Genomic DNA, 24,407 nt, shown 5'->3' with positions numbered 1-24,407 from the left:
AACAATCCAGGAAATACGTTGTCATACAAGTCCTTTAGGTTATCAATATTTGAATCTTAGCATTTTCGTTCTCTTAAAATGTCATTGAAAAACAAGACATTAAAAAAAGTGGCTGCTGAATGAAGACATTGAAAAAATAAATCAGGATAGACTGCCACATACTGTACAGTAGGATTAATATTTAAAAAAAACTGAGAATGAATTTTTGTTGCCTTTGATATAAAGAAAAAAATAGGAGAAAAAAGAAAATAGGCTGTAAAAAAGAAGTAGATGTAAAGAATTAAATATGGAATTAAGAAAATAAAAGTTAGACATTATTCAATTGTAAAAATGCCATACAGATCTAGAGCGATAATAATAATAATAATAATAATAATAATAAGAATAATAATAATAATAATAATAATAATAATAATAAAATGTCCCAGTTTCAAGCCAAGCAGGACAAAAGAGGTAACCACCTATTCTGAATGGAATATAGAATATATCCTCCTCTCGACTGTGCTGTGTTCATTTATTTCACATTACAAGTGGATGAACGGACAAAAGGATCAAGTCAACAGGCTATTTTCAGGCTACAGTATGTGGATGTCTGCATTGTCCTGTTGTCAGTTCCCATGGAAGTCAACTGGCGCTGAATAATGCTGCAATGCCTCTTTTTCTCTTTTTCTTTTCTGGACTCAGGCTTTCAGTCAGCACGCTGCAAACAAAGAGCCAAACATAGAAAGTTGTCAACATTCCTCTTTTAAATTCAGGAGTCATCGGTCACACCCAACCTTGCAGATCTGTGCCCCCCCCCTTCACCCAAACAAAACAAAACAAAAACCCTTCACATACTGCACATACTTCCTGGTTTAACCCCGATCATATTGAAATTAATTTTGTGTAAGTTAGGTTAAATAAGTTAGAAGTTCATTCATTAATTAAAGAGAAGTGTTTTCTTGTGTTTTTATTCTCACATTTTGGGGTTATGTTGAAAAAGGTTAAAAACAGGATTTTGTGTGTTAAGGATGAAAGGACATGGTCATGTATTTAGGATTAATAGTCCATTATTAAAGGCTTTTCTGAACATTGTCAGGGGTTTGAGTTGAAGGGAGGACTTAGATTTAGTGTTAAAACCAGATTTAGGCTGAGTTAAAGGTGAAAGGCGGTGGGCAGCCTATATTTTTGGGTTTCTCTTGGTTGTTGTTGTGTGTAGGCCTCGGCATGCTGACATAGTGTTTTTTTTTTTTCTTTTCCAAGGTATGATTGTTGTGAAAACACTGTAATCGTCCTCAGTTACTCCTGGCAGGAGGACAGACTGTAACAACCTGCAGGACACATTTATCACCTGTTTACCTGCTCTGTTGCAGGTCAGTTTAAACTGTGATCAGTGTAAATACACATACTGACAGAGATCCAACACCTCATGCAGGATACAGTGTGTCCATCATCACTGTAAGATCCTAATGGGGACTTACAGTATGAGTCTGGCCCTCGGATCTACCCTTGCTTTTTTGATATTTATTATGTGACTAATACGTGAATATGTTTGAAGGAATTGCACTGTTGTATTTTTTAATTTATTGGCGCCTTTATATTTTCGACAAATTTTGAAATAATTCCAGAGTGACTGATTTATTGTGACACATTATTGGCTCATGTTTAATGTAAATGTTGTTTAAGTTATCTTTTCTTTAACTGGGACAGTAGAGGAGGCTGACAACCTATTTGATTATCAGGCTGTTTGTCACCTCTAATCAGTGAAGGCCTAAGCTGTCTCTGCTATATAAACTCGTGGCTGATCAGTAATTAGGCCTAAAGATTAAACACGGGCTGCTTGTTCAGTCGTAAATCAGAGTGAAACCAACAGCAGTCTTTTTAATTATACAGTATTAATTTGGGAGAAAAAAGTTTCCTCTCCAGCGGTGAACTCCCCCCGCCCGATTAACTGCTCCTAATTCTATTGGTCGGTGCGTGTTTGGAAGCAACCAATCAGAGGGCAGAGAGCGCAGCCTAAAGCGTTCATAGGAGTGGCGCTGCGCGTGTCTGCCTCAGAGGAAACTTGGATGCGTTCAGGGTGTCATGTTCATTCATCCACTCAATTAACAGCTAATTACAAGCCTGTTCAGGAGGCTGCTGTGTGTGTGTGTGTATGTGTGTGTGTGTGAGTGTGTGTGTGTGTTTGTGTGTGTGTGTGTGATTCAACACGGCGTGGCCTCACTGTTGGAACACCACGGACAAGACCGCTGGATCAACTTCTTGGAGGTAAACTGATGATTTTCCTAATTTCAGCATTTTGCAGGTCGGTTAGCGTAGTCTTTGGGGAGAATAATATTTCATAAAATGTTAAAACTGCGAACGACAGAAGTCTGTGAGTTTTGATTAAATCCCCACATGAAATAATCGATTAAATACCAACAACCCAACCCGACTATAGGCGTCACTTCTGGGCGCAGAGAGGAGCGATGAACTGTGGTTTGAATATTAATGGGCTGATGTAACAAATCTTCGGACTGTCATAATATTGGTCTCTTGGTGTGACTCACTTTAGGCTTCCTGTAGCAGAATTTTATAGTTGCTGACTCTTTTTTTGTTGGGCTGCAAAATGAAGTTTAATATCTTCAGTATAATTGTAATAAATCAAATATAGGTCCGTATCAATAATACAGAGCTACTGCTGTGCACTCTTAATCCACTTTATGGAAGATTTTCCCTCTTTTTATTTGTATTCAGACTCTGCTTTGCAGGTTAGTAAATAAAATGTTGGCATTTTTTGAATCTTTTTTCATCCGATGGATTTCTTTGTGTGATTTTTTTTCCTATTTCGTGTGAAAAACATTCTCAAAGGTAGAAATAATCTACTGCTAAATTAATTCACACCATCATTAAGAGAAGTCAAGCTTGGTTATGCGGTTATTAGAGGAAGAATATATTTGTTTAGACTCCTAAGGAGACGGCTTTTTAATTGAGATCGGCTTTAAGGAGTCACTGGAGTTTCTGCAGGAGATGATGCTCAGTGATGATTTTATTTAAGAACCACATCAACACACATTCACACGCCTGAATCATTTCTATTCGTCTCCAGACAGAAACCGGGTGTTAAGACTCGGACATGTCAGACAACGCCGGCTGCGAGTTTGAAATCGACGTGGAGGGCCTGGAGACGGAGAGCGACGACCTGGCGGACTCCTGCAGCCGCCCCGGCTCGGCTCCGCTCGGCCCCGCCGCCTCCGAGGAAGACGGAGACGGCAGCAAGGGCGACGACAAGCCGGGCCCCAGCGGCCTGTGTCCGGGGGACCAGAGGAAGCTGAGCCGCACGCCGAAGTGCGCTCGCTGCCGCAACCACGGCGTGGTGTCCTGCCTGAAGGGACACAAGCGCTTCTGCCGCTGGAGGGACTGCCAGTGCGCCAACTGCCTGCTGGTGGTGGAGAGACAGCGGGTGATGGCGGCGCAGGTGGCCCTGAGGAGGCAGCAAGCCACGGAGGTGAGCCGGGAGTGTGTGCGGGTGAATGTGCGTGTGTCCACGGGCTGGTTGTATAGTGCTGCTTTCAAATGCGGCTCATAAACTTAAAAAGACTGGATAGTTCTGATGCATTCAAGTGCTTTTATTTAGCTGCAGTTACTTGATAAATTAGACCCCATAATAAAAGTTATTTCACTTTAAAATAAGTTCAGTCAGCACTGCTTTCCACTGAGTACTGATTATATTAAAACACGTGAGATTCACAATAAAACAATAAGTTCATTCAGTTAAGTGTGCTTATAATAAAGTTGGACTATATTTGATATTATATATTTTATAGTAAAATCCACGTCAAACACGTTAAGACGTCCTTAAAGCACAACTACAGTGAAGTAGAACTTAACACACATCATCAAATAACATGATATTAGGTTATATCGTCATTATCATTAGTTGTAGATTGCATGTGTGTGTGTGTGGCATCTCCTGCAACACTTGGAGCGTTTGCTGGTTCCTCTGATTTCCTTGCCTTACACTCACCCTCGGCCATTGAATCTTGGTAAAAATGAGACTTAATTTAAAGTCGCTCTTCCAACAAATTGCTTCAGTGAGACTTAAGTCATTCACTTAAAGTAATCTTCATGATTGACCATGTCTTCATATTCCAGTCAAACTTGTTTTTAAGTGCTCTTTTGATTTGTTTGAGCTGTACTGCAACATCAAGTGAATACTTTTTAACCATAATTGGCCCCAAAAGACCCTGATATTAATTATGAATTGAGTGTACATGAATGATCAAACAAAAAACAGAACTGGGAAGTTCTCAGTGAGGCATGTTGCATGGCTTCAGGTGTAAACAGCGGTACTTCATGTTTTTACTTTGACTCTGTGTTAAACTTGTCTTTGAATGCAGCAGGATTACATGGCTGACATGACGCTCTGTTCATTTTTCAAAGTCAAAGTCAAAGTTCCAACCAAACTTAAACTTCCAGGTTTGGACGCAGGTTCAGGTTTAGTTTTAAGTTTAAGTCTGGGCATGTGGTGGATCAGACTAAGGTTCAGGGTTTGTAGTCATTTAATGAACGCTGCTTTGTTTTTATCTCTCTGTTAGACTGAATGAACATGACGACAATCGGTGCTTCTTAAAGTAAAGTCTGAGGATCCCAGCAAACAGAATGTAAAAAGACACGTTCTGATCAGAGATCCTCTCACTGTCTCACCCTTTCCACAACATAGTTGATTATACATTTGCATCCCCCATATGAGCGCCTCAAAATAAACCCGTGTCTGTTTGGTTGCCGTGGCCCTAAAATATGTGTGTTTGACTGCGGTGACATTCAAATGTTTGAGAATGTCTGCGGTAAAATAATCGACCACGTCAGCTGTATTTTAAAGGTTGTACCAGATGGAAGTTTCTGTGTGTGTGTGTGTGTGTGTGTGTGTGTGTGTGTGTGTGCGCAGGGTGTGTCAGTTGTGTGTGCTTGTTTGTTAGCTTGTCAAGCTAAATGTATTGTAATGTGCAGTTATGAAAATATTGCAGTTTGAAATATTGCAATCCAGTTTATTTGTCAGAATTTCGGTAATTTATCTAATTTCTGTAAATTTACCTTATTATTTATCTTTAAGTTTAAAGTATTTGATCTACATCTCACATTCAGTTGCTAAACAATGTGATTCTGCTTTAAACAAATTAAGGACAAGAAGAAAAACAGAAAACAGTCATATGACACATAATTGAAATAGATCGTTATTGAGTTGCTGGACTATATTATCCAAACACACGCGGCTTCAGCTGTGACAAATCAGACACTTTTAAAGGATCAAGAAAAACATGAAAGCACGTCTTTACTCATTTTTTGTTTTCTCAATTGATCAGGATAAAAAAGGGATATCTGGGAAACAAATTCCAGCAGAGAGGAGGACGATATATCAGCGACATATTCGACCGTCCACCATGCTCGCCAAAAGCATCCTCGAAGGTAACAAGGCAGCAGATCTGACGAAAAGAAACATGTTGTATTTCTCTGCAGTTAGTCTCTTCTGATCTTCTTCTGTTGGTCTTGGCTCAGTTCTTGTTAAACTCTGATCAAACCTCCGTTTCTTGTCTTGGATTTCTGTCTGTTTCCATTAACAACGCCAGAACAGTGATAAGGACTTATTAACATCTGTAAGCAGCAACTTGATGAACTTTTTCTGGCATGCAATAAGTTCACTTAGTGGGCACCTCCAGCACTGTCCCAGCATCTTACAAAGATGCTTTAATTACCGAGCATGATTTGTATCTGGAGTGAAAGTTTGTCTGTTTTGCATGTTTTCCAACATTTCTGCATGCATGCTTGACATCAACCATAATCCAAAACACATTGACTGTCATCGACACATTTGAATTAAATGAGGGTTCTTTTGACGACAGGATACCGTCCAGTGCAGTCTGATCCATTCCTGGCGGCCAACCCGTCTCTGCCCCCGCCGCTGAGCGATCGCATGAGGAAGAGAAGGGCCTTCGCTGACAAGGAGCTGGAAACCATCATGCTGGAGCGGGAGTACAAAGAGCGAGAGCTATTGGAGAACAGCCAGGCGGCCTCCGCTTCGCTCCTCTATCCTAATAACATGGTCCACCACGCCGCAGAGTACAACTACAAGACGGCCTACTCGCCGGCAGCTCAGGTTGAGCCGCAGCCCAAAGAGCTGTGCAACTTCCTGGGCCCTAACTGCCTGGATCTGTCCATGCAGTACCCCGCCGGCTCAGCCAACGTTGAGCTCATCTCCTCCAACGTCAGCGTGGCCACCACCTACTGCCACTACCCACTGCAGCCCCCGCGAGGCGGCTTCATGATGTGGCCCCGTGGTGCAGCCAACCTGGGTGACGCCCTGCTCTACCAGCAGTGCCTGTTCAATGCCACGGCGATGCAGAACATGAAGCCGGGTGCTGTGTGGGAGCCCAAGGTGATGCCCGCCGAGAGCCAGCCGCCTGAGCAGGAGGCTGCGGCCGCGCTTGCTGCTAAACAGGAAGGATCCCGAGCCGCTGCGCTGCATGATTCGTCAGAAGCTCAGCGGGCTGATCCCAAACCTCCTGGTGTCACCCAGGGGGGACAGAGGGAGTGCTCGGCCTTCTCTCCACCAAAGAGGGGCTTTGGACAGTCCTTCCCCAACAACTCTCATTCCCAAAACTCCAGCCAAGTCCTGAACAAGCTGAGCAAGGACAGCGCTAAGCTTTCCATGAAACTCAACTCCTTTCACTCCCTCATCCAGAACTCGCTGAGTGAAAAAAACAGCGGTGGGACCGGGCCCGAGCTCCGGGCTCCGTACTGCAAAGAGCTCTTAGAGGAGGCCGCCCGCAAGTTCAGGGAGGGTTCCGCCAAGGACATTCAGGCCGTTAAAATCAGCGACAGGTACGCCAAAGACTTTCTGTCCAAGCCCATGGGGACCAAGATGCCGTCCAGTGAGTCTTTGTCTTTCTCTGTGGAAGCCATACTGAAGAGACCCACGCCTGCTATGAGTCGAGCATTCCATTAATTTCCAATCAGTGTCTTTTCTTGCACTATACACGTCAGGTTTGTCTCAGTTAGAGGGCATCTCGAGTTGTGGGTTTGGGGTCAGACAAAATCTAAAACACACAGGCACTGCATCAGAAATTAGACCAGTTAGAAATTCTTATTTTTTTTCCCAATGTAATATTTATGTACAGTATATTATATTTTACATGTGCATGTTTAATAACTTTATTGTGTAGAGTATTTAAACATTATCCCAATGTTTTCCTCGTGTCAATAAACTGTATAAGACTGAACTCTTTCCATAAAAAGTCTTGCATTTCATTTCATGCTCAAGTCATGACTTGTTTAACTGTGAACGCTTCAGAAATTAGTCTGCACCCACTAATACGTCACTCTGGTTTTTACATTCAAACTGGGCAAAACAGCTCCCATCAAACAGGGAAGATAGGATTATAGGACTAAAAACAATGTCAGATGAGACATATCTCACCTGTACAAATATCAGCAGTTTTCGTATTTCTGAGCTTCAGCTAAACAGGATAGAGGTGAAACTGAGCATCATTTTGCAGACAAGGATATTATTTTGAAATCTTCAAGTTTGACCCATTTTGTGAATGGCAAGATATTCAAAATAAGTGCAGATATTCAGTTTGCAGTGTGTGTTGTTGGAAAAAATCCTGCAACACTGGAAACATGAGCTTCTATTGATCGTTAGGAAATTCTAAAAAACTGGAAATACAACAATCAAAGATCATGTCATACTGTACTTTATTGAAAAAAAAAAATCCTTTTTGAACAGAAACTAGAAATGTTTGGTGTTGACTTCATATAGGTGCCTCATATTTTGACATTAAGTGCAGCAGATTTATCTCTGAGACAAGAATATTGAAACTGGAACATGAAATTCAGTCAAATTTGACAGCAAATATTTAACTTCTGAACAAAAGAAAGTAAAGCTGTAAAGTCAGCCTCACTGAAAGTCGTTAAAGGAATATTATCTGATGTTTTTTATGATATTGTGTATTTGCATAAACAAACAAAATCCACAAAGTGTGGACGTGAGTGTGTTCTCCAGGGGGTGAAATGTGATATCGGCCCCATAAATCTGTGAGCTTCATCATCTCATCCATCCAAGATGCATTTCTCCACTCATTCCTTTCTAGTTACGGCTCTCAGTGTGTGTGTGTGTGTGTGTGTGTGTGTGTGTGTGTGTCCATGCTGAAAGACAGCTCCAAACATGGGTTTCACATGAGCTGCAGAACACTGATCCGTGCAATAATGAACAAGACGAGAGGTTAAAAAAAGCAGTCGCTAATCGCTTCTTTCTGGCACAAACGTTCACATTTCATCAGCATGAATCTGCAGCCACTCGACTCCACTGACAAAACCTCTATTTTCTTGTCACTTTATTTTTTTTTCCCTCCTCGCTCTTAAACCCACTGAGAAATCTCATGTCAGGAGGAGATTGTGGATGTGTGATTGTTTCAAAGAGTCCTGTTGTTAGGGCTGTAATTGGATTTGGCTGGATGATGACATTTTGTGTCACCAGAGAGAGCTGACATCATTTTAAATAGCCTCTGGTATCAAATTTTTTACTGTGTGTGTATGTGTGTGTGTGTGTGTGTGTGTGTGTGTGTGGGAGAGACGGAGACAGACAAAGAAGAACACTGGTAACCTTAATTGGTTTAATATCAGACAAGAAATGATACATAAATAAAACACATATTTTGACTAAAAATTAAGATTCACTTTTGTGTGTATGTGTATGAAATGATGCACAGGACAACCAAAATATTTCCATTTGATAAAAAGGTGCAGCCATCAAACATGGAGTCTTGGGTTTCTCAGTTAAACTCAGTGTCAGCTCATGTGTACACTAGATGTTTTAACAGCACATGGAAAATGAACACTTAGCAGTACATTATATAAAAAGATATTTGACTATTAAAGAACCATTGTGGAGGATTTAGTGGCATCTAGTGGTGAGGTTGCAGAGTGCGACCAACTGGACACCCTTTTCCACACCCTGTCCTGGCCACACATGCAGAAGAACTGATGGTTGTCGCAAAACGCACAACAAACACCAAAGTCCCTCTCTAGAGCCAGTGTTTGGTTTGTCCATTCTGGGCTATTGTAGAAAGATGGCGGTCCAACATGGTGGACTTTCTCCCTCTGCAGCTATAAAGGGCTCATTCTTAAGCCTGGTTTACGCTTCTGCGTCGCATCGACGCTGTACCTACGCCGTCGACGCAGACCCCTACGCGGACCCTACGCTGTAGCCTGATGCGCACCTCCAAAAAATCCTGACTACGCGTCCCGTCGACGCGTAGTGACGTGAACGTCGAGGACTGTGATTGGTCCGTTCAGAACATAATTTTCGGTTCAGTCGCAGCCCTATGGTCGCAGCACAACAACACCGCCATTTTCAAAGTTTCTGTGGTGATAGCTACAAGAAAAATGGACCAAGCCGAAGAAAGAATTATCGAGGAGGTACGCAAGTACGACCACCTCTACAACTCCTCTTCGCGGCAGGACAACCCCCCCCCGAAACCATAAAAAGACACAGCCACACCCCCCTAGCGGCTTGGCGGTGAATTGCGGAGCAACGCGTTCCCTCGACGCAGAACTATGAATGCTCAGTGACGGCGTCAGGTGTACGCCGTAGGTACGGCGTCGCCGCGACGCAGTAGCATAAACCAAGCTAGATAATGACAATACAGCGATTCGTCCGCCATAACCCTAACTGTTAGAACATCTTCATTCCTGCCAACAAATGCCCCTAAATCCTGCACACTGGTCCCTTGACTTTAACTTTATGGCTGCCAGTGTGCTTTGGCTGTGTGCGTTCATGCGTAGAATACAAATACCCTACGTAAGTCTGTGTGTGGTACAGTACAAACTGGCCAAACTGATTTGGTGTGCTCTTTGGCTCGATGGCAAGCTTGGCACTATTGTCTTCTGTTACTGCTTGTATGTGCGTAACGTGCCACACATGGACTGTGTACTGACGTCAGTTAAAAAATGTTTGCTCGACCAGCGCAAATGTCAAAGTGTGGCGACGGTATTCTGCCAGCAGTCAGGGCTTCTGGTGGCACTGAGCCCCGGGAGGAGTAAATGACAATCCCTGCATAGTGTAACTTTACATAAGGTACCTCAAAATTGTACTGAAGTAAAGTACTTGAGTAAATGTGCTTTCCACATCTTATTACTGCTAAGATGGAGTGAAGAATCAAATCTTCAGATATATGTGCACAAAGAGGACAGTGTTTGTCTATGACTTTGTAATGTGTGCGTGTGTGTGTGTGTGTGTGTACATGAATACATCTTATTGTGTGTGAGAATGTGTGTGTGTGTGTGTGTGTGTGTGTGTGTGTGTGTGTGTGTGTGTGTTCATGCACGGCCGCTCTGACGGCAGTTGGCTGCTGAGCAGAAGGTGACAGTGTTTGTCTGCACTAACCGCCACTGATAAGTATCTGCTGAAGTCCTTACAGTCCCATTCCCGAAGTGTGAGATTTAACATGTCAGCAGAGTGAACTGGGTTTGTTGACTCACCACGTCCTCCCCCGGCTCCCTCCCCCTCCCTCCCTCCACAATGCTCTTATCAGCAGTTGTAGTTCACACAGTAGCATTTTGTTTGGGGTACGCAGGTGTCGTTTGCCATTTCGAGACTTCAATGACTTTCCTTCATGCTGTGATGCTGGGAAAAGAAAAACGCACATGTGCGCACACACACACACACACACACACACACACACACACACACACACACACACAGAGAGCGAACTTTGTCTTTCATGGCTCTTGTTTCAAGGCTCAGTTTGTTGCTTACACAGACTAACGTGGGCGTGTTAAATGTCTCGAAGCCTGCATTTAAAATACCATACAGAGGTTTTTGTATGTTTTAGCTCATTTATGACAGAAAGAAGATTCAGTTAGAACTGGAGAATGCAAACAGAAGAATAAGTCATAAAGGAAACATGAAATTAGACTTAAAAAAGGTATAAAAACTACACAACTGTTCAGTGAAAATGCTGAAGTGCAGCAGAAATGTAAAAGCATGTGCACACAACAATGGTTCACACTCAGCAGCGATGAGGAAGGAGTTGCAGCAGAAATTCAGTGGAAATGTCAGATGGGCAAAATTACTTTAATTAATAACATGAATACAAATCTTTGATAATAATACAGAATGATTTGTTTAATCCAATAATAAAACTTATTTGGCTTATACATCAGCAAATTATATATAATTCAGGCGACTCATGTGGGTTGGGATCAGGCGACCAGTTTTATTTTTTACTTTTAGAAGAAGCCATTGGTTTCCTTTCATTTCTGTCTGGTCGCTAAATTAAACCCCAAAAAGGCTGCACAGCTTTATCACTCACTGATAATATCAACAAACTTTACTGAAGACTAATTGACTTTAACTCTGTATGTAAATGAATGGAAACCAATGGCAGCACAAATGGTTGGAAAAATGCATCAGAACTCCAAAGCTGTGCACAAAGTGTTTGGCATAAATGTAAAATATGAAGAGCTAAAACATGCAATAACTCTCAATATGGCTCTTTAACTTAATATCCACCATTATCCATTCTTTGTTTGGTTTCAGCCGTGCTAACAGCCTGACTGAGTCCGAATCTCAGTGTCGCTCTGTTGGTCGGTCCATGACTTTAGTTGAGATTTAAATATTTCAACAACTATTTAATGGCTTGCCATGAAATCCTACACAAACATTCATGGTCCCAAAGGATGAATCCTACTGACTTTGGTGATCCCCTGACGTTTCCTACGTCTAGACAACTATTCAGCAGATTTTCATGAAATGTGGTTCAGATATTCATGTCTACAGGAGGAATTGTAAAAACTTTGGTGATCCTTGCACTTTTCATCAAGCTCCATCATCAGGTCGTGCTTTGTTGCATTTGTCTCATAGTTTGGTTTCTGACCACATACCTGCAAAACTAATGACATTCCTATCAGCCTCAGTTGTACTTTGTTTTGTAGTGCTAATTAGCACATGTTAGCAGTTAGCTTAGCATGCTGACATGCTAAGCTAAGATGGTGAGTGTTTATTGTTGGCAATAAAACTGTCAGGATCAGGATGTCAGCATTGTCATTGAGCATGTTAGCGTTAGCTGACATTAGCATTCAGCACAAAGTAGAGCCTCACAGAGCTGCAAGCAGACTCTCAGTCTTTCTAGTATGCAAAGACCTATCAGCCTGGAGAACAGTATAGTAGTCAGTCATATGTATCAATCTGTTGGAACAGTCTGACAAAATAAAAAATGGTGTGATCAGCGAGCAGATGAAATATGTTGTGTGGACTTCCCCTGCTATGATACAACAGCTCCATTCTTCTTCTGCCCTTCTGCCCAGATAGCATTTGGCTGCCCTGCCAGTGACTGTGTGGTTGGTTTATTGCTTTATCACCAGCCGAGTCATCTCAACCCGACACACACACACATACACACACACACATACACGCACACCTCTGAACCCTTCTCCAGGTGTTGAAGCAAGCCATCCATTCGACTGTTGCTGTTGTCACGCCAGTACCTCCCTGTCCATCTGATACGCTCCAATCCTTTGCACATTAAGAATCTATTAAGCACTGCGCACTCAAACACACGTTCACAGAAAAATTACACAGTGGGTTATTTTGACTCTAGAAATAAATGGCACATGCTGTATTTTGCATTGGCGATCAGCGGGCGTGAAGGAAAGGGTAGGATCCCTATTCATTTTCACCCGTGTTGTTTCTCTCGCTCTCTACCAGCAGCAGGGTGAGGAACGTCGGCCAGTTCCTGCATTCCTTCCCAGCACCTTGTAATCCAATAAGAAATGTGTAGCGCTGCAGCTTTTTGACAAGTAGCTCCCACTTAATTACCATGTTGTTAGGGCTGACAGGTCTGGGGGCCGATAGGGGCAGAAGGCTGGTGGTTCATGGCTGAAGGGGGTCTGGGAATATCCTGAAAACAGCGACACACACACGTACACAACTGGATGATACGTTTCAACACACTGGAGTTTTAGTTGTTCGAGCAAGCAGGATCTCATGGGCTGATTTAAACCTTTATCTGACTGAACACATTAATACAGAAAAAGTTGATTTCATATGGTGTCGCTGTTCAGCATCTTGATGGCGTCCATGTTTGTTTATGGACCAGTGAGGTCAGATGTTTCAGCTGAGAACTTCATGTGTGTGTGATATGAATGTTCAACTGCATACATACATTAAGATGTATGTCTTCATACGGAATTATTTCTGCCTCCAAAGCAGCTTCATCATCAAAATTTCATCGTGTCTCAACCTCCGATTTGCTGCGGTTACGCTCGCTACAGGCCAACATTAACACAATCTGTCCATTGTGCAGCGTCTTTATTTCAACCACCGACACCTGTGCTCTTGTTTTTGTTGTTTCAGTCGCCTCTGGCATCACCCAGTACTCGCGCTCACAGTGGGGACAGAGAGACGTTTTTGCAACACAAACTGACATTTGGAGCACCAAATAAAACACATGAACAGTCAGTCTGTGGCTCAAAGTAAACAGCAAAGCTTCTCCTCAGGCCCATAAAACAATTATCCCTCCTCAGGCTGCCCTGAGGGACAAATAACAACAAAAGACATCCATGTCTGTCTGAGAGGAGAGGTGATATCACCTCTGTGCTTGGCTTTGTTTCATTCAGCTTGGGCTGTTACCAGAGTCACATAGATCTTTTCATCTAATGCTATAGCAAACAGACATAAACCAATCCTGTGGAAGAAAACCGAATGGGCTGTCAATTTGCAAGTTGAAGCGACTTGAAGGCGCGTCCCGTCTTCTCTGGAATAATTTTGAAACATTCACGTAAGAATCAAGGAGAAAGGCAAATTCAGCCACTTCAAATCCAGATGATAGCCACATTTGCAAGTTTATGCAAATAGTTGTAAATCTTTGAGCAGCCAGTGTTTGGAAAGGTGAACCTTGAGAGAATGAGAAGACAAAAACAATCAGCTTGTACTTCACTTGGTGTCTAGTTGCACCATTAGTTTGTAAAAGTTCATCACACAGGTCAGCTCTTCTCTCTGCTCCCAAGAGATGTTGCAAGATTTACTCAATAATTTTCCCGTTTTGCGAGTATGTCTTTATTTTGAGACAAACTCAAACATCAGCATCTTCTCCACCTGCCACGCTTTTACAGGGAATTTGCCAGTCTAAACATTCATGTAAATGCTATGGAAAAGCGCTTTGTGTTGCATTGTCTACAAAGGAAAATATCACAATCCTCTGCAATGTACTGTCACACTGGGCTCTGCACACTTATCACAAATGGTATTTCTGTCAGGGCTGTTGTCTCTGCTGTCTTCCAAAGTCCGTCTGATTTTACCCACGTGCAGTTTTGTAGCTACATGGATGGATGGAAAAAGAGATCGGTTGCGGCTGTTGCTTCTCCAGCACCACTGTCCGTAGAGGTTGGCGCAGATGGTGCAGCTGTAATTCTACTAACACACTGATAAATGACCACCGCACCTGGCATACGCTAACTAGAGTAAACACCAGCATTGCCAAGGTTAACACTTAAAAGCTCTGATTTGCATAGACCTATAAAAGTGTATTCAAATGTACACTCCCTTACAAACAGCCTCCCCCCAGGCAAACAGAGCGTCTTTGTTTGGAGCGACACATAAACTTGTTGTCTTTCAGAGCTGAGTGAAAAAAGACATTTAATCATCAATCATTATCCATTTAAACATTTTGTACAATATGAGTAATTTTTTACTGCCTTAATAGGATGAAAAGAGGCACATTTATTCAATTATTTCCAGGTATTTGATTTGTATAATAATGTATCAAATAACAATGTGAGAGGGGGCCGCTCGCACTGATGAATCTACAAACTATCTGCAGGTCCCCTCCTCTTTACAGAGCTTTACACTGAGTTTCAGCTCGTTGTTTAGCTGTCCAGCAGCAGCTTCACTAGTTTGTTCTTATATCACATCGTTGTTTTAGCTGTTTTCAGTGAAAAAAGGAAATATAATTTCTTGTATTTAAAATGAACTACACTGTGAAGACTGTAGGGTTCCAGTGTGTTTGCTGTTTGTCTTAATATGCATTTTTCTAAATGCTTGCCTAATTTGGTTTATTTTCAATCACCTTCACTGTCTGTAGTTGGGAACATGTGGTATTTAGCTGAGCAGTATATGATGGTTTTTGGCTTTTATGTTGATGTGTATTTATTAATACAACCGTTAGATTAAGTGATAGTTTTAGTATGCAGTATATTGTGACACCACCGGAGTGTGAATCACTTTCAGCAAGCTTTCAGAATGACTGTTTCCAGTCATTTACGACATCTTCTCAGTCCGAGGCTGCACCTTGTGCACAGAGATGTCTCATCATGTCATGCAGGCAGCTGACTTTGCAGTTTGTGTTTCCACAGTAAAATATGGATTTGATAATCTGTCCTCAAACCAGCAGTCAAACCCCAGACTGGAACTTCCTGTGTCTGCATGGACAGAATGGGACACTTTTACTGGTCCATCAAAGCTGGCTCATCTGGACAAGCTGATGGTGCTCATGTGTGAGTGAAGGGCTGATGGTGGTGTAGTGCAGGGTATATACAGTACTACTGTAAACACTGCAGTTCTTTTCAGAGAGCAGCAGATTAACTTTAAACATCATGGGTGTGTGTACCTGCTTCAGTGCATGAAACGCACCCAGTCGCAATGTTTGCAACCAAATGAAGGATTAAGTGTGCTGTTTATACATGTCACTTTTCAACATGCACGTAATCCAGTAGACAACCTGTTCTCACTCCCAACAAATGACGTAGTTTAAAGTCCACCTTTGGAGGAGGTTGGATGGCTCAAGCGTCTGACCAAGCATCTGTATGTGACGAGTTGGGAGTGAGAATGTTTTGGTCCAGTGTCAGAAAAACTATTTATGTAGCCATTCCCCCCCTTTTTTTAATTGTTTTTCAGATCAACAGCAAACAACACGAAGCACAGCAACACAAGAACACAATTTATAGATAATGCTTATTTTAAAGTGGCTATAATCAGTATTTTTATATAAGCAGTTCCTCTGAGATACACAAAGCTTTATAGCTCCTTTCAGCTCGTTGTTTGGATTTTCTGGGTGCAGTACTTTTGCCTGCAGCAGGTGGCTGTTTTGAGTGAAAGAGACTCTTAAACCTCTTGTTCACTACCTGTCCTGCAAGAAACAGCAAAGAATCAAGGTTAGCAGCCAGTAGGTGAAGACACTGGAGACAGCTAACAGCTAAGGAGACAAATATTTTCCACAGTAGCTGATGGAGAATTTGTTTACATTCAGTTTTTCCTCAATGAAAACCGTGTGTGTCCTTGAGGCCTTGGACATGTGCATAAATACAATTATGTGAACATTTTGGAAACCTGTACTGTTTACATCCAGCAGTCTTTCTTTTTTCTGTCTTCCCTGACTAGATCAAGCTTCCTCACTGTAGATCAGTGGAATAGTGTGAAACCAATAATAGGAGTCATGAAAGGCAGTTGCAGTTGTCCAAGCTTCCACTCACACAGGTGTTTTCACTTATTTTGCCTGATTAGACTGCGCACACACACTCTGCGCTCGGCTGAGAAGTCCTCGGCTCCTCTGTTGCACCTGCTGAGACATGAAAACTTTTTACTGTTCTTGTTGCTGCGTTGAGTTTGGTGACCTGAGCCTCCAGGTTCAGGCATAACTCAGTCCAACTTCAACCTGATAAAAGTCTGCTCAGCCACAATAACTAAAAACACCTGTGCGGGACTGTTATGTAGCTGCCTTGTCAGGATGTTGTAAAACAAACAAATAAAGAAACACGGGCACCGAGTGTTCAAATATGTAATTATTGAACGCAGCCCAGGGTTGTTGTTGTGCTGTTTGCCGCAAAGCTTGTTAAAAGTGACTCATGCTTAAACGCTGCCTCGATATCCTTATATTTAATAACAGTGTTCACCCAATTAATAGAGTTTGAGCAGCTTCTCCCTGTTCTCCTGCTCTTCAGTGTGAATGTTACCTAAATAACATTTTACGTAAGTGGAAACCTGCTGACCCCTGAAGGTGCAGGGCGAGGCTTTGACCTTGGAGTTGGTCTGACAAAACCTGTTGCCACTGTGACACTTTGGCCCTGTTTAGTCAACAAAGCCTGTGCTATTCTCTCTGTTTTCCCATCAACACATTTTGTTTCCTGTACAATACAGTGTGAAGAAACTGGTTTCCATTTCTCATCAGCCCGGGTGTTGGAAGAGGCTGTTTACGCTGTTGCTCATGGATTTTATGTGACACAACTGCGCAGCCGGGCGTCTTTTGCTGCGACAGTCAGACTTCAGTGCTTGTGAGGCTGGAATGCTCTTATCTGATAAATCTCTTCGTCATTTAGCTGTTGTGCTTTTTCTTATCTGACACCCGAATGAGACAGAATCAGCTTATCCAAACCTTCTGGAAAGACTGGGAAAGAGTTAAGGATGCTCTCATATATGTAACTTTAAGAAGAAGAGTATTGTTGTAAGTTCCAAGTTGCATTTTTCAGACAAATTATTAAGACTCGGGAGACTGGGGCTTGTGTCCTGTGTGAAACCAAAAGTGAGTGTGACGCCAAAATTCAAGAGATCTTTTCCTAAACCTAACCAGGTTGTTTTGGTTCCTGATAGTCTGAGTCAAGTTAATTTGCTGTAAAACCAAAAGAATGTCCTAAAAGAGGCTAAAAGCCATGGAGTTGGAGACTTTCTTGGGGTTTGACACCACAAAACCTTTCACACTGGATCATCGTTTGTTCAATAGTTTATGTAGAAGATAGTAAATGACTGGTTCAGCTTTAACCAGGACCTGTTGTTTGCCTGCGTACAAACTGTTAAAAACGCTGTTATGACATGAAAAGTTTGATCCAGCCAGGCTGAAGATGCTGCGTCTTACTGGTCGTGGACATGAATTATTGCATAGTTTACAGCAGGAATTCTTGCCAGTGATACCTGTCCTCAAGTTTGTCCCCGCAGGAGAAACTGAACAGTCACAGTCTGGGTCAAAAATGAAATCCAAAGCCAGTAGATGAAAACCAAAACCCCCGTATTTGACTCCACCTTTAAATTTTTACAGGACTTTTCTTTTTTTTACTGAGCTACATGAAAGTGTTTTATGGGGAACCTGCGTGACACAGGGGGATACCACCTCTGAAGCAGAGTTTGGACACTCGGCTCATCCAATACATCACCTGTAAGTCTATCTTTGGGAAAGACAGCCAACCTGCCTTTGATCAGGGCGACTGCAGAACTGTCAGTGCCTTCACCTTCAGGGGGATGGGCTGTGGGTTATACTTCCAAACTGCTGTACTGGACAACACAAATCACATATGTCACATGTTAGCCTAAATATGGCCTTACTGTACAGAATAGATGGTTATAAACCTTCTGAATAGCGGTCAGATGTTATCATTTTCACATTTGAAGTGCACTTAATCTTTAGATCACTGACAAAACCTGACAAGGATTTCGAAGGTTTTGATGGAAAGAGGCATACATTCGTTTTCAGCCCATCAGACATTTCTCACAATACTTCAGATTTGTTGGATAGTTCTTCAGTCTTGCTTGCTTTAGGTTTTGTATAAAATTTATCGCTTTGAAAAATATGCGTCTTCAGAGATGCTCTTAACTAATTATTTAGGGGCTAGTTTTCATATCACACTTACTAAAAGTCTAATTTAAGAGTTGGCTTTTTTCTGTTGTGCTTAAAGCATTTGCTTGAATCCGTCAAATCCTTTTCTTCAATAAATGTGCCAAAGTACAAAGTGGTTAAAGTACCCATTGTGCACATTAGCCTTATGTACTTCTCTGTAGTTTAATCTATAACAGAGCATTATAGTTTTTAAGCTAACGAGATGTTTTGTATTTCAAATCTTAATCTGCAAAGTAACTGTTAGCTGTGTAAAATGACGTAAAATGTTCAAAGTACCTGAAAATTGTACTTAAACACTTGAGTGAATATACTTAGCTGTACCCCAGTAGTCATCTTTTTAGATCAGGATTTCATTGTAGAAGTTACTGAACTGGCTGTTTTAGTTGAAGTGCTGTGTAACTGAAAGTGTCATTAAATCGTTCATTTCACTTTAAGACTCAAGCAAAACACCAAATAAAGAAAAGACGAGAAACAGAAAAGCCTCCGCACACTCGACGGCCTGGCTCTGACTTCAGCCTCACACACCATCTCACCCCTGCATTAAATAGTCACCACAGCGCAGAATATTAATACTGAAACAGGATCTTCAGTTTCCTGTCCAGCACGACGTTTAACAGGGGGTTTGATGTGGCCTCCGATAGGATTTATACTGCAGAAGTCATTACTAAGAACCAATGAGGCTGAAAATATTCTCACCTGTAGGAAAAAGGTCCAACTTTGAGTCATTTTCCTGCAGCACAAGAGACTTGAACCTTTTCACTTCTGGGTGAGTTCTCATATTAACCCCGTGCAAATGAACAACGGATGTGCGGAGATGACAGAAACAACCTCACGAGGAAACAAGTGCTATTTGTCCACATACGGCAGGGGCGAACATGAACAGAGGTCAGGGTAAACATCAGGTTTATGTTTGCTCTGTAAAATACCATACAGTGTACATTTGTGCATCTGCTCCACCTGCAGGAAATTTATCAAGAGGATCTTTGGAAGACAGCAGGGGGTCCTTTAACATGTGTTCCTCAGCTGCCTCGCAGCCCGGCTCTGCTTTTCAGGGGAAAACCTGCACACGCTACAATAATGGAAGGCAAGATTTATGCCCCTGCTCTGGAAAAAAAAATAAAAAATCACCCTCCAAACCACATCTCCTACGGGGTGATTATTGCTCCAATTCAAGGGAGTGTATTATATTCAATGATGTAACAGTATATATCTGTGATACTAATGACTCCTGTGGTTTGCATGTGGAACAACTTCCCAAAGTCCTAAACTTCTCAGGTAGCGTCTCTCAGAAACCTGCTGCTGTGGTGGACTGCAGCTCTGCTCTGCTTGTCCTCCATCATAAGTAATGTGTGCAAAGAATGACCCAAGTGGTCGAACAAACCACGGCAGGAAACATATCCACTTCCTTTGGGCCTGAGAGGGAAGTGTCGACACAGTCCTCATGTGAACACACGGTTTCAATGCTTTTACTTCTCGAGTGGACAAGAAGTCCTCAAAGTGGAATATGCATGTTAAAAAATGCCATCAGAGGTTCCAGGTGACCGCGTGTTGATAGGCTTAATAACTCATCGTCATTTGAATTGTTTTAGAAAGCTCCTGAATAAAAATGAAGACAAGAATCTGAAACAGCGAAAATGAAAATAATATACAAGAGGTCATTCAAGCAGTCTGTGGGGATGCAACTACCTGATCTGATCAGTTTAACCTTCAAGTATTCTAGTGTTTTTTTCTGATGATTGAATCAGATAAGCACAATTTCAATAAAAGTAAAATGCAACATACCTCGAATCAGCTGATATCTTTAGCATACATGAAGTGGTCAGGATAGAGTAGATGTGTCAGTCAGGGGAGTGATACTGCATTCAAACTCTTACTGAGGTAAAAGTACAAAAGTATTAGCATCAAAATATACTTGAAGTACCAAAAGTAAAAGTATTCCTTATTCAGAATGGCCCAGTTAAATCATATACATATACAGTACTATAGTATTTGTACATACTGCTGTTGCGTTTGGACCTTATGAGTAAATATGAGAAATTAAGTAGACCAAGTTTCTTTAAGAATGAACATTTCCTTGTACAAAAACCAACATCTTTAAGATTCATCATGATTCACTTCTTAGATTTCAGCCACACGGCTCTGTGCTGTTTCAGTCGGCTATCAGCCAACATGTTGATGTTTACATGTTACGCTCTGCTGGCACGTGTCACTCAGACATGGTTCTATCTCTTCTCATCGACAGCTGCTGTTATCCACCATTAGCTACCAGTCTTTGTCGGTAGCTGTCAATCAAGGCCTATACATTTGTGGTAGCTAAACTCAACTAACACTAACCAGGCTGTCCCTCAGTCAGCTGTGTCTGCTAACGCAGCTTCATGCCCACTTTCAAACTGAAATATCCCCAAAATGTCAACAGTTTGTCCTGATTTTACTGCCTGCGCCTTTGTTACAGTCTCCCCCTCTTCTTTCTCAGAATACAGAGCTTGGATGTGAGAACATGGACACAGACTCTTCAGGATTATTCAATCCAATGAAAGCTGCTCGCCAATGGATGTTAGTGTCTCCAGCGCTATCCCAGCCTGTCCCACAGACTGTCCATAGAGATGACTTCACATAAGGTACAGCTGTGTTAAAGTCTGGGACAGTTTAAATTTTAAACATTTGTTTATGTCTACGATGTACCATACATAGATCTGGCAACATTTACATACTAATAATTCAAATAGCAATAACTGACTGTATTTGCAGTTCAAGCTGTTTACAAATTCATGTTTTATAGTGGAGGTCTATGGGGAAAATGCTTTTTGGCCGAGCAGGGGATTTCATTTTGCTGCTGTTCCACTGACATATAGTAATACATCCATGACAGAGTCGGCTCCTGTTGCCACATTAATTACTGTGTGTCCACTTGTATATTGTGTCAGAGGTCCAGAGTGAAACAAGTCTGCAGGCAGAGAATTAGAATTGAAGATTTTTACTTCTCGAATTACTCGAGTTCCTTAAATATTGTTTCAGCCTATAGGCTCATTTCTTATCTTTGTCTGAATGCACCTGTTCCATTTATTAAAACTCCCCATGTGTCCATGCCATATGAGACTGGAAATGTTTAATATAATTTCGTCACATGGCTCCATTTGGACCAGTTGGAGGCTGAGAGGCTGAGCAGGCAGGAGCTCTGATTTCCACTTTCAGATTCGCTCCTCTATAACTCTGTAATTACCTTATTGCCTCTTTCCCTGCTGATCCACAGGTGAGCTGAGCTCGCCTCGACAGCCATGACCTGCTTCTACAGCACACTCACAACAGCTGCAGGTTTCATATATGAACATTTGATATGAAAAAGGAAATAATCTGATCTGACCACCATCAGCAAAATCCCCATCAGTGCAATAAAGACTCACAACGTGGAACCACAGAGATTTATCTGGATTAGGAATGAGCTGTAATGGCATTAATATTCGTCTACAGTAGCACATGCTGCGTCGTCTCAGTTTTCAGATGGCCTTTAAAAATTTGTGAAAAAAAATCATAGAACTTATGCTTGATAGATTGTGCATTGTCTTGGACTCTTGGATCTTCTCTTGAATGAAGTTGTAGCTTTGCAGGAAAAAAAAAACTTTAGAGACAGAAATAATCTTGTTTTCATGCTAACCTGTGGTTGTTTTATGAGAAAAATTACACAAATTAAAGTAGTAGTAGTGGAAAAAGTACTCAGATCCTTTACATAGTAGGTAAAGTAAAAGTCTAATACCAAAATGTCAAACATTAGACGGAAAAATCCTGCTTTATACTTAAAGTATCAAAAGTAAACACACAGGTTCTGCAGTAATGTGTCTGATATATAATTATGACATTATTAGATTGTTCATACTGTGTGTAAGCAGCATTTTACTGTTGTATCTGCTCAAATTGTAGCTTGTTTTAACTGCATTATTGACAGCTTGATAATTTAGTCCACTGGTTCCCAATCGAGGGTTGGACCCCTTCAAAGGGTCACAAGATAAATGTAAAGGGTGAGATGAGTAATGGGAGAGAAAGTGAGAAGTTTCGGGGGGGGAAATGTCTCTTTGGTGAAACAACTCAATGATCTCTGAAACATGACATGCAGGCACACCTACACGCTGCTTGTACATAAAGACCACAAGCAAGAGCTGTAGGGAAGTACTAATTTTTAACAATGTGTGGCATCGTATAAGCTTTTTTAAAATGTAAAATCTTAATCTTTAAAGTAACTAGTAACTGCAGCTGTCAGAAAAAGTAGTGGAGTAGAAGCATCAGATAATATTCAAGTACCTCTGAATTGTACCTCTGTATAGCCCTTGAGTAAATGTACTTAGTTACTTTCCACCACTGAGATCTGAGTACTTCCTCCACCTCTACAATCTTAAAGTGAGCGCAGTGATACGAGGACCGGCCGGGCTCGGAGCCACCTGAGCCGAGCCCGGCCTGTCCGCAGGATTGATGGGAAAGCCAGACAGCATGTGCGGTGTTTTACTGTGGACTGCTCTTCTGTTTTCTCGCTGGAAAAAACCTCACATCCATGAAACACACGTTTGAGCTGCCTGGCCGAACAGGAAAGGGGGCTATATAGGCTATAGCATGACATGTGTAAGCAGATCTAGCTGCATTTGAAGTTTTAAAAGCTTCTGCCTGAAAGATTTAGTATTAAGAGGGGGGACTGTATACGACACCCTTGCAGGACCCCTTATAAATTGGAATCAATTTTTCAAAGGAAATCATAAAAGCCCTTTCCTTTCCCCTCTTGCCGTGCCATGCTGATGGCTCCATTTAAAGTGGGCCTATCCACATTCTTTCACCATTACTGCTAAGTATCCGCCTCGAGCATTACCTTCAGTGACAGACGGTTTGGGCTGAGGTTAGAGCATTTTAATGGCCCAATTTGAGCCATTTTTACATCACATCAGGATATGTTGTGGTATTGTTTGGAAAAAGGCAAAGAATAATACTGGGCCGGGGAGAATGACAAAGCCAGTCACTTCCTACAAATTGACCCAGCTGATGAGAAAAGCAAAGCGCGTGTAACGGCTTGGACCGCTCCTAAAAGGCCCCATATGTTTAAAGAGGATGGTTAAGCGTTTCTACTCCCGTCACGCTTCACATGGAGAGCTTGTAACAAAAGAGGGGACTCTCCGGAGGTATTGGTGACGCAAGTGGACGCAAGGCTCCCGTTCGCTCTTCATCCCGGTCATCACCGCTTTCATCAAGATCCACAGAGTTCGTCCAATAACGGCCTAATAACGTTTATCGCTTCGGTTTATTGTTTCGCTATCCCTTGTTGAGAAAATGTCACAGGCTGTGTAAAATCTCAGATGAAAGGGAGGTTTGGGGAGTACAGACGACCCCTTAATGTGCTTCAGTCTCAGTGGGCTGCAGACTGTTCGCTCGCTTCACTTGTTCAATGTGTAAAACACTCATCCATGTAGTGTACGCTCTGGTCCTGATGTCCTGCAAGCAGAAGTGTCACAGGCTGGATCCTGACAACTGTAAAGATGCTCAACACCAACCTCCTTTAGAGGGGGAGTCGAGTGATGACAAAAACACACATTTACAACATTTTGCTGGATGTTTCTAACTTCTTCATATTGACGAAAAGTTGGACAGGATCACATGAAGGAGACACACCTAGAAACAGGCAGCAGACAGACTTTGAAAAGCTGAATGTTTTACGACTTTAAGCATGAGCCAAACTTCTTTTCTTACTTTATTAATGTTGTTTGAGTTGCTTAAAGTAACTTTACTTTTAAGTAACTGGACTGAAATATGAAAATACAG

At 41.9% G+C, this 24,407-nt stretch overlaps 1 protein-coding gene across 1 annotated transcript; it reads left to right on the top strand.

Annotated features, from left to right (window-relative positions):
- Nucleotides 1-2,055: 2,055 nt before the first annotated feature.
- On the top strand, nucleotides 2,056-7,063 carry dmrt2a (doublesex and mab-3 related transcription factor 2a). Its single transcript, XM_076731257.1, has 4 exons — nucleotides 2,056-2,247; nucleotides 3,068-3,466; nucleotides 5,322-5,424; nucleotides 5,859-7,063. Exons 2-4 carry the CDS (start codon nucleotides 3,095-3,097, stop codon nucleotides 6,959-6,961), a joined length of 1,578 nt encoding a protein of 525 aa, XP_076587372.1. The 5' UTR covers nucleotides 2,056-2,247; nucleotides 3,068-3,094; the 3' UTR covers nucleotides 6,962-7,063.
- The last annotated feature ends 17,344 nt before the right edge of the window (nucleotides 7,064-24,407 follow it).

This window comes from Chaetodon auriga, chromosome 5, assembly GCF_051107435.1.
Source record: "Chaetodon auriga isolate fChaAug3 chromosome 5, fChaAug3.hap1, whole genome shotgun sequence".
Lineage (NCBI taxonomy): Eukaryota > Metazoa > Chordata > Actinopteri > Chaetodontiformes > Chaetodontidae > Chaetodon > Chaetodon auriga.
Note: the sequence above shows the minus strand (reverse complement) of the source record. Positions and strands in the feature narration are given on the sequence as shown.

Bases quoted from the DNA above. Each gene is read 5' to 3' on its own strand.
- dmrt2a (XM_076731257.1), top strand. From the start codon at position 3,095: ATGTCAGACAACGCCGGCTGCGAGTTTGAAATCGACGTGGAGGGCCTG. The intron at 3,467-5,321 runs GTGAGCCGGGAG...TCAATTGATCAG, and splicing joins GGAGGCAGCAAGCCACGGAG to GATAAAAAAGGGATATCTGG. The intron at 5,425-5,858 runs GTAACAAGGCAG...TTTTGACGACAG, and splicing joins CGCCAAAAGCATCCTCGAAG to GATACCGTCCAGTGCAGTCT.